At 38.9% G+C, this 11122-nt stretch overlaps 1 protein-coding gene across 1 annotated transcript; it reads right to left on the reverse strand.

Moving 5' to 3' along the window:
- Nucleotides 1-91: 91 nt before the first annotated feature.
- Nucleotides 92-1018, reverse strand: Olfr655 (olfactory receptor 655). Its single transcript, NM_146820.2, has one exon. It carries the CDS (start codon nt 1016-1018, stop codon nt 92-94), a length of 927 nt encoding a protein of 308 aa, NP_667031.2.
- Between the last annotated feature and the right edge of the window lie 10104 nt (nt 1019-11122).

Genomic DNA, 11122 nt, shown 5'->3' on the forward strand with positions numbered 1-11122 from the left:
TACTAGATCTTGGGTGGTTGTCAAAGGTCTCAGATAGCCTCGTCATTTATCAAGTTGATGGGTTATTACAGCTATTCACATCGTATAAAGTTCATCTGCACAAGCATTTGGCCACTCTGTCCCGTATCTCCTTCATTTTAATACCGTAGATAATTGGGTTGAACACCGAAGGTATGAGAAGGTAGAGATTGGCAAGAATAATGTGAGCATGAGGTGGAATATGGTGGCCGATGCGGTGGGTGATGGATGAAAACAGTGCAGGTACATAAGTGATGAGAATAACAAAGAGGTGGGCTGAGCATGTATTGAGGGCTTTGAAGGTGGCATCTCGAGAGTTGAGGCGTACCACACTCTGCAGGATGAAGACATACGAGAAACCAATTAGAAGCAGATCGAGTCCCACTACAAGCAAGATCACGAAGAGCCCATAAATCCGATTTGGTCTGGTGTTACTACAGGCCATTTTTACCACAGCCATATGGTCACAGTATGTGTGGGGAATGACCCTGTGACAGAAAGTCAGCCTTTGAAGTAGAAGAGGCATGGGCAGGATAAGGATGACACCCTTGGCAAGTGCCACCAGTCCTAGGCGTCCAACTAGAGAATGGCTTAAAATTGTGTTGTAGCGTAGTGGCTCACACACAGCCACAAAGCGGTCAAAGGCCATTGCAACAAGTAGGGCTGATCGTACCACTGAAGCTCCATGAATGAAGAACATCTGTGTGAAACAGGCATAGATGGCTATGACTCGATCATCAAACCAGAAGAGGCACAGGACCTTGGGCACAAGAGCTAGAGTAGAGATGAGGTCAGCCACCATCAGCAGGGCCAGGAGCAGATACATTGGTGTGTGAAGTGTGGGCTCTGTGATAACCAAGAAGAGGATAGCACCATTGCCAATGAGGATGGCCAAGAGCATAGAAGTGAATGGAACAGAGAGCCACAAGTGTTGGGATTCTAAGCCGGGCACTCCCAAAAGAGTGAAAGTCATGAAACTGGAGTGGTTGAAGATTAACATGCCAGAAAACGGTAGTAGTTGTTAAAGAAGGCTGAAATACCTGCCAATGAGACATGGGTGTTGGTTGATTTTATTGGTTTTGGTTCCAGTGGTTTGTTAGTTTTAACCCGGAGAAAAATGTCATAATGTCTTCTTATAGTCATGTAATGCACAGCCCAGTTTCAGTCCTATCTCTAAGACCTTTTATTGTTTTAATGATCAATTTTTATGGGTTTTAGCCTTCAATATAAAGGATGTATAGAAAGTCTTTATTTTTACCTTGACAGTTCAGCAATCCTATGCCTTGAAAAAAAAAAGCCACCCATCCCCCACCATGACAGCAAGATCACTTAGTAGGCAACATGCTTGCTGTGCAAAAGTGATGACCTATTTTAGATTCTTGGAACTCATATAATGGTGGAATGAGAGAAACAACTCTACAAAGTTGTTCTCTGACCTCTACATACACACCCACAGATTCAATAAGTCTTAAAATGTTCTGAATATCTAAGTAGTAATAGGAGAAACATTTTCATCCTTGAGCAACGGCTGAGAGAATCAGATAGAATCTCATGATGCTTTCACTTGTATGTATTTCATATATAGAGACACAGAAAGGGGCAGCAGGAGGTACACTTCTTCACTCCTTGTGGCTGCACAGTTTAGAGAAATTATTTTTTTGAGATCTTTTCCCTTTGCATGCCATGTTTCTTTCATGTAGTAGCATCCTTTCTCTCCCTGTGACCTCTGTTTGGTAGAAGACTAGGATCTGTAGTCACTGTGAAGTGACTGCCTCTTCTCATCTCTTCAACTGTACATACATACACTTTCTGTTATTCTCTTTTCCACTATTAATGTCTTTCATAAAAAGAATGTAGACTGTTTATATTTAATTACAAATATTTACTTCAAATTGGTCTACTGGACCCCTTACGAGTATGCACTCATTCCTGCGTTCTCATCATGAACCAGGAGATGTTTTCTTCTCTAAGGATCTTTGAATAATCTACCCAGTAATCAAATCAATACCACACTCCACTAATACCAATTCTGGAGGTAGTGGAATACATGTGATATGAAAGGAAAAGGGGACTATTTGTGAAGACAACGGGACCAGCAATGGGGAGTGAAGGAGAAGGTGGTTGGGGGCAAATAAAATAAAATACAATGTATGAGAATGAATAAAACGAATTACTTTGTACACTAACAAAAAGAAAGAAAGAAAAGGAAAAAGAAGTCTATGTAAAATATTATATTCAAATAAGTTTCTTTTATTTAGGTGGCCTTTCCTTAAGAAGGTAAAAGGTAGCTTCTATATTACCTAGGGTTTTTTTGTTTTGTTTTGTTTTGTTTTGTTTTTTTAACCACTTGCTTTTGGCAGTTAACACATGCCATTTAGCAGCAGGGAATTAGGTAAAGAATTTATTGCTAGAGCTTTCTCTGGCAAGTTAGCCAGGAGCCCCTCACTAGGCAGATAAGAGGCTCAGAGCTTGTTCACTCTGTAAATCAGGGATGAAAGAAAGAAGTCACTTATACAGACAACATAACACACATTCTAATTAGGCCTGACTACCTGTTTTATTTAATCCACAACTGTTCTTGTATAACTACACACAGACAAACAGGCATATACATATATACATTTGGTGAATGGAACTGAGCCCCAAATGCCATACACATACATTTGGAAGGATGGATGGTTGGGGCAGAGCTCCCCACAAGCCAACATCTTATTTCTATTCTTTGGCCTTTTTATAGGCAAAAGTTTTAGAAAGTTGCCTCATAGATAAAATGTTAAACAAAGGGGAGTTACAGAGGTATGTCAGTAGTAAGTTCAAAGCAGTGTTTTGTTCTATAAACTCATAAGTTCAAAACAAGTTTCACATGGCCTCATTTTATCATTGTGCACACCTTGCTTCCTTCCTTCCGTCCTTCCCTCCCTTCTCCTCCTCCTCCTCCTCCTCCTCCTCCTCCTCCTCCTCCTCCTCCTCCTCCTCCTCCTCCTCCTCCTCCTCCTCCTCCTCCTTCTTCTTCTTCTTCTTCTTCTCTCTCTCTCTCTCTCTCTCTCTCTCTCTCTCTCTCTCTCTCTCTCTCTCTCTCTCTTTCAAGACAGAGTTTCATCTGTGTAGCCCTAGCTGTCCTGGAACTATACCATGCTGGCTTCGAAATCACAGAGATCTACCTGCCTCTGTCTTCTAAGTGCTGGAACTAAGAGCATGCATCAGTACTGCCCAGCTCCATCTTTTTTTTTTCCCAAGAGCACAGACATTCAGTGTGAGCCTACAATCTCTGCTTATGTGCCTATATGTTGGGAGATTTAGTATTATGGTATAAAGTGATATTCATGAATTTTCTAAGTTGTTGAAGCCATGAGGTTGACTAATGGTTTTTAGAAGAAATAATATCACTTTGTGTGAAGAAAGAAAGGGAGGAAAGGACCAAATTCAAGAAAATCCTTGCCAGAAAAAAAATCACTATCACCAATATTTTGAACATATTAGAACGCCATGTGACATTCACTTAAAAAGGACTTTGCCTGCATAATAAGTAGATGTTGAAAATAGCTCATTCTGGGGCACGCCACAAACAATTCCAGATGAGGGTTGCTTAGGAGAATCTACATGTCCTGTGCAATACAAGAGATGCAATGGGGGCATTTATCTGACCATACGGCTTTGAACTGCTTTGTTATACTAGAAGCTCACTGATAAGATGTGGGAGTTATGTGACACCCTGGTAGGACTTTGCAACTCTGCGAATTTGCTGACACTGTCATTGGAGCAAACTGTACATCTGTAAGGACCTTACTTACTTTCTTCATGGAATAGAAACATAAACATTAAAGTAGTTTATTATAAATATTTTCTGCACAGTTCTTTTCTTGTAAAAATCATAGCTATAATGTCCTCTGACTAATATTATAGAATCTGAGTTTATCCAAAATTATTTCACCTTTTCTTTTATTGTTGCTGTTGTTGCTCTTATAGAATTATCAAAGATCTCCTAGCTTTTCATATAGTTATCTGACCCAAATTGACATTTACAACTAAAGTAATCTGGCATCACCCTTGCCTCCTGTATTTATTGCCTTACCTACTCATAAAATCAGTGCCTTTGTTGAAACTGAAACATTACACAGGATTAAAGTTGCCAGATTTTTGAATCTTTAAAATGATCTCTATTGATTATGAAGCCAAAGGACATGGAGAAAGAATGGCAATAATAGTATGGACATAGAACTGGGAAGTACTATTGAGAGGAAAAACATTATAGGCCATATTTTTCTGTTTTACCTTAAACTTCTTTTGGGCAAAGCAATGTGCTCAGGCCATAGACTGATTGTGCACAGTCAAATGAAGGGTGATTTTATGCATTTATTGTTTATAGACTGCAGATTGTAAAAGTAGTGTATGCATAAGATTTTGTTCTTCATTATGCTGCCCAAATCTGTACTTTCTTTCCTTTCCAAAGCCAGCCCCCAGAAAACTCATCAGCCTTCTGATCATTTATATGTCACAGAGCCACAAAGTGATTCACACCATTGCCATGGATTATAAACACTAAGAAGTGTAACAATTCTCATGCCTGGACCCAGACAACAGCCTCCAAATAAATATCCAGCATTGGAGCCTAGGAACTCTAGTCTCTAGAGCACCTGCGCTAATTCCCTGTGCTGTCATGTTGAGAATTACCAACCTAAGATAATGTGGTTCATGGTACATGAATCTAGGTCCCCCTTTTTTTCTACTTAAAAAAAAAACTCATTCTACTTTGTTTCTCTTTACCTGTTAGGTAAATTTACAGACAGTGACTACAAAGTTCAGTAAATGTTATAACTGAGATGGGCAAGAGGTTGTGGTGCTTGATGGGGAATTTTCTTGTACAGGGACAAAGAGAATTGTAAAGAACATTTGCTAGACTCTTAGGGGATCAGAGAACATTCTCTGTGTGTGAGAAAACATACAATATCTGAAAACTGTGATTTGTTTAGAAGATAGAAATGCAGTGTGGTCTTGCCTCCAACTCCATAGATCCCTGGGGGCAGGCTCATTATCGTTGATTGATAGCATGATTTCTATATCCCTTTATTAGTAAAACCATACCTTCCTCCATTTTTACCTTTTCTCTCTGCACAAACTATAGTTATTATTTTAAGCATAAATTAGCCCAATTTTTTGTTCTTTAAGAAGTTCTTTCCATTTAGCTCATACTTATTAAGTACTCACTACATAGCTGGATTTGTAAAATAATTATCCTGTCATAGTTTACATTTCTTTGTCATTAAAAATAATTTCTGGATTCTTGGACCTTTACTCTCTCACGCCTTAAATTTGCTGTTAACTCGTTCATCTTTCAGAAGGGATGGCAAAGGCTGCTGAATGGCTAGAACAGAAATGCTTGTTAAACAGGATTAATGCAGATATAGGTAGATATTGAGAGAAAGCAATTGAATCAAAAGAAAAGCAATTATATAAATTTTAAAATTAAAACTTACCTAGAAATATCCTAATACCTTCTTACAACCTACCTTGCTTTCAATAAGCAGAGCATTCCTACACGAGGGTCATAACTTGAATACGGTTTTTGTTTTCTACTGAGCTGGATAGAAAAGCACTCCCTCCCTGTATTTATTTCTGCAAGATGACATATAAGTTTTCTTTTTGCTATGAGCCAAGGATCTTTCATCATATAAAGGAAGTTTTGTAGTCTATGATTTCATCTTAGGAGAAATTTGAGGGTAGTGACAAGTCTTCAGAGACCAAGGAAAGAGAGAAGCACAGCATAGCTCATCAGAGAATACCACTGGGTGTTTTATTAGAAGCAGCATGTCTTGAAAAGCAGCCCCCAAAGGAAAATAAATTGTTGTGAGCATTCCCAGTTTCCATGTAATGTTAAGTTTTCATTGCTTACCACTTTCCCGAAGACAGGAACAGTGATGTTTTCACTCTAGGAAAACAAAGGTTCATTTAATAATTTGGATTTTTCAATTCAACTTTCTTCTTGTGATTTTTACCAAGCAATGTCGTTTTCACTTTTCAAATGACAGGAACTTGGCTGCAGTTCTTTTTGAAAATCTAAGTAATATTGGGGGAATTTTGCTTTTTTTCATTATTTTATTATTTGGCAGTGATTGGTTTATAAGAGAAGTTTTGTACCATAGGTAATGTCTAAAGTCCATTTCTGGGGAAAGACGGCTAGATCTGAGGGGCATATAAGAGATGGGATGGAAACCAAATACAGTGGAAACTGTTAAAAAAAATAAAGATAATTCTAATGAAGTCACCAAATAGTGAGGGAGATGGAGTCCCAACTGGCAGTCTCTTGTCACCTACTGAAGCTTCCAGTACCAGGACTATGTTACATCTACTTGAATTGTTGGCCAAAGGGAAATCTGCAAACAGTTCATGCTGTTGACGAAACAATAGGTTGCTCTCAACAGACAGCAAGACCCCAATGCTGAAGACAACACCCAAACAACTCATTGAACATGCAGAGGTCAAGCTGGTGCCTACATAGACCCTTTACACCTACATTCTAGTGTCTTTGGTATGATAGGCTACTCTGCAGGTTGTCAAAAGAGAAACATAAACAACAACCCAGCCACAAACCTTTAGATCTTTGTCCTGCCTGCAAAATATGTTAGTGATGATGGCCCTAAGCTTGTGGGAGTGAAGAACCAATGTCTGGTTTGAGTTAAGGCCCATTCCATGAGAGGGAATCCATACCCGTCACTGCTTGGGTGACTGAGAACCAGAGTCTAGAGAGCCCAGACTCATGCACCACGCCCTCTGCATGTATTATGGATTTCAGTTTAGCGTTATAATAGGACTATGGAGTGTTTGAATGAGTGGGTCTCTGATTCTTGTGCCTTATCTTAGGCTCTTTTCCTTTAGTTGATTTGCCTTGTCTAACTTTAATCTGATGGTTTTTGTTTTATCTTATATATATTTTTTGTCATGCTTGTTATCTCTTAGAAGCCTGTTCTTTTTTAATGAGACAAAAAGGGAGTGGAGCCAGAGGAAAGTAGAGATGGGGAGAGGGGCTGGGAGGATTAGAGGGAGGAGAAATTGTAATCAAGACCTATTGTATGAGAAAAGAATCTGTTCTCAATAGCAACAACAGCAACAACACTAATAATAGAGTGCTTTCTGCTCTTTGAGAGGATCTTTGAATCCTAGAACCACACGTGCCAGAGATGCTCCACGTGATCTGGCGCCATCTTCTGGCCTTAACTGGAATTGCATGCCTGAGGTGCACATTTATATAGGCTAGCAAAACACATACACATAATTAATTCAATAAATTATATTATTTATCATATTATTATAATATAACCCATATTGACTTAATAATACTATATTAATCACATATTAAAATACTCTAAAATAAAAATAATAGTTAATTTAAAAAATCTGGACTGAAGATCTGTGTGTGTGTGGTGTCTGTGTGTGTGTCTATGTGTGCACATCTTGTGTATGAGTTTTTAGATTATGATGTGGAATTGGGTGTGTGGAGAAATGGGACAGATCTTGGAGGAGGAAATCACAATAACAATATGTAGAGAAAGTATCTTGTGAATTGTATGAAAGCATCACCTATCAATTTCAAAAGCTACTATACTTTTGATTTAGACAGAAAATAGAGATAGTACATCCAGGAGAAAGAAAGGATTCTGAGATAGAGCCAGGAGGGGAATTCTCTGGGAAGATATAGCAGGTCAGATACATGGTAACTGAACACAGGTGACCAGCCACATGACAGAATATAGGTCAGAATAAATGGGATATTTTAAGTTATATCTAGTTAGAGAATAGCCTAGCTATATGGCCAAGGTTTTTGTAAATATATTTTGAGTCTCAATCATATTTCTGGGAGCATGGGGTTGGGAGGAAGAATCAAGGACTAACTTCTACAAAAATATATTGTCTGAAAAAACATTTTTTTTTAAATAAAAACCAAAACCCCAAACAAACAAAAAAGAGCACTTCCTGGTCTCTAGAGGACATGGGAGGGGTCCCTGCTCCCCTTCAGTAGGCTCGAAACAGTCTGTAGCTACATTTCCACTCAATTTTATGCTTTCTTCCGGTTTCTGTAGGCACCCCTGCTTCTACCCACATGAGGTAGGCACTCTCTGTGGTGGTGTAAATGAAAGTGGCCTCTACAAGTTCACGTACTTGAATGCTTGCTCCTCAGTTGCTAGAACTGTTTGGGAAACATTAGGAAAAGTTGCCTCGTTGGAAAAGGTGTGTCACTGGTGGTAGACTTTGAGGTTTCAAAAAGGATTGAAATTATAGAATAGTTTCGTAATTTTCACTCTATCTGAAGCTCGAGGACTACCTGTATTATTTAACTGGTTTAAAGTACACTAATTCTGTCAGTTAACTCTGTTATAATCTCACAAATGCCTATTGTAGAATTTAGTGGTTGAAAACCTTATTCTATAGTATAATATTGTTAGAACATGACATTGTCTCTTGTCAAATAAAGTAATTAAATTTTGTGGGTTTAAAAAAGTGAAGAAAGAAACAACTATTCTTAGATAAGTTTTTTATATAACTTTCATTATTTGTCAAATTCTGTGGAATTCTTGGTATTTAACTGAAATCATAATCAATTTTATAAATGTAAAATGTGAGATTATCTTTGTGAGACAGAATCTCACTGTGTAGCCCAAGATGACCTTGAACCCTTGGTAAGTTTACTGTCTAGGCCTTGTGAATGCTGGGTTACATGTGTACTTCTTCTACTTCTCACTTTTGGTTCCTCTATATCTAACCACATGTGCTTCTTATATTTTCTTTAAAAGTATACAATGACCTATGCTTCTACCAATTTTTCACTAAGTTTCAGTTAAGATCATATAGTCATGTCATATTTTCTGTGTTTGGCATGTTCCTCTTTCCCTCCTCTCCTCCCTTTTTAACTTTTCTCTCTTCCTGGTACAATGAAATAAATAAATTATTTAAGACTACTATCAGTTTTGGTTGCTTTACTCAATCTCTCTCTGTCTCTCTCTCTGTCTCTCTCTGCCTTTGTCTCTCTGTCTCTTTCACACCCAGACAAAACACATACCTACATACACACATACTTACAGAAGACACAGACACACCATAGATTGATTTAGACAGTTCTGAGGACTGGCTGGGCAAGCATTGAGATGCAAAGAACAGGCCGTCAGAAAGTAAAGACTACAAGAAGGCTGGGGATTTCCAGGCCTGGGATGAATCTAGTTTTTTATAGGAATTGGTCTCTTTTTCTAAGGGAAGCTTTAACTTCCTCTCATGCTCTTCCCTCTGATTATTCAGGACTAAATGGCCAACTCCTAATTTAAAATCATCTAATTAGGATGCTCTAGTATATCTATGGAGTCCCATTTGCAACAGCACCAAATTTGGTATTTGAGCAAATAGAACTTGTGTGTATTTTCTGTTACAGGAGGATACCTCAACTAGTCCTTTTATATGAAATCACACTAGAGATCAGATTCTAAGAAACTCAGTCCAGCCTTGTGAAGTTGACCTGCCATGGAGATGCTAATTCCATCTTGGAATATGCTACCCAAGACTTTCCTCAGAACTTGATGAGTAGACTTGTTCATGGAGGATGAGAGAAAGAGTTTCAAAGTCCATTTCTGAGCAGAGCTTGTGATATCAGGACTTGAGAAGTTGAGGCCGAATAATCTAGAGTTCAATTGCAACTTAGCTATGTAGCTAATTCCAGACCAACCTAGGTAGCATAGTGAGATCTTAGCTCAAACAAACAACAAATCACCTAAATCATATTTTCTTTCTTCCCCTTCTCGCTTCTATTATTGCTTTAATTATTAGCAATGAAGTGGATTAAACCTAGCCCTAGAGAGGGAAGCAAATTTGGGATAAAGCTCTGGGAAATGAAAGTTTCTCAGGCAGATTTTTAAGGTATTTCACTCTAGATTTTTAAGCTATTTCACTAAAACTGATTGTTACTCTGCTCTCTTAAATACAGCAAGAGCGGATCTAGAAAGCAGTTGTGGAGGAACACCCAGTCGCTGTTTGTCTGAAATGTTCATTGGCTTAGGGTAGTGGCTCTATACGTGCCAGCACTGGAGGGAGCAAGATCAAAGCACTTGGAAACTTCTTAGAAAAGAAAATTTGGGGAGGGCTCTGCCTGAGCAGGTGGGGGAGCCATCTTGGGTTCTGGATCCCTCAGAGACTAGTCTGCACAGGTGAGAGTACAGGCTACAGAAGCCACAGAGCTTCTGGGACAGGCAGAGGCAACAGCTTCTGGAACAGGCCCTGTTTTGGGCCTTCATCTTCAGCCAGGAGACAGGTCTGAATGCCAGATATCTGTGTACATTCCCTGCAAGAGGAGAGCTTGCCTACAGAGAGTACTCTGACCACTGAGACTCAGGAGAGAGGTAGACTTCCAGGTCTGCTGACAGAGGCTAACAGAATCACAGGAGGAACAAGCTCCAACCAGAGACAACTATAACAACTAAGTCCAGAGATTACCAGATGGCAAAAGGCAAATGTAAGAATCTTACTAACAGAAACGAAGACCACTCACCATCATCAGAACCCAGCACTCCCACCTCAGCCAGTCCTGGATACCCCAACACACCCAAAAAGCAAGACTCAGATTTAAAATATTATCTCATGATGCTGGTAGAGGACATCAAGAAGGACTTTAATAACTCACTTAAAGAAACACAGGAGAACACTGCCAAAGAGGTAAAAGTCCTTAAAGAAATACAGGAAAACACAACCAAACAGGTGATGGATTTGAACAAAACCATCCAAGACCTAAAAAGGGAAGTAGAAACAATAAAGAAAACTTAAAGTGAGACAACGCTGAAGATAGAAACCCTAGGAAAGAAATCTGGAACCATAGATGGGAGCATCAGCAACAGAATACAAAAGATGGAATAGAGAATCTCAGGTGCAGAAGATTCCACAGAGAACATGGACACAACAATCAAAGAAAATGCAAAATGCAAAAAGATCCTAACTCAAAACATCCAGGAAATCCAGGACACAATGAGAAGACAAGACCTAAGGATAATAGGAATTGATGAGAATAAAGAGTTTCAACTTAAAGGGCCAGTAAATATCTTCAACGAAATTTGAGAAGAAAACTTCCCAAACC

Source organism: Mus musculus, chromosome 7, assembly GCF_000001635.26.
Source record: "Mus musculus strain C57BL/6J chromosome 7, GRCm38.p6 C57BL/6J".
Taxonomy (NCBI): Eukaryota; Metazoa; Chordata; class Mammalia; order Rodentia; family Muridae; genus Mus; species Mus musculus.

Excerpts from the sequence above, each read along its gene's own strand:
- Olfr655 (NM_146820.2), bottom strand. The coding sequence starts at position 1,018 with ATGTTAATCTTCAACCACTCCAGTTTCATGACTTTCACTCTTTTGGGA.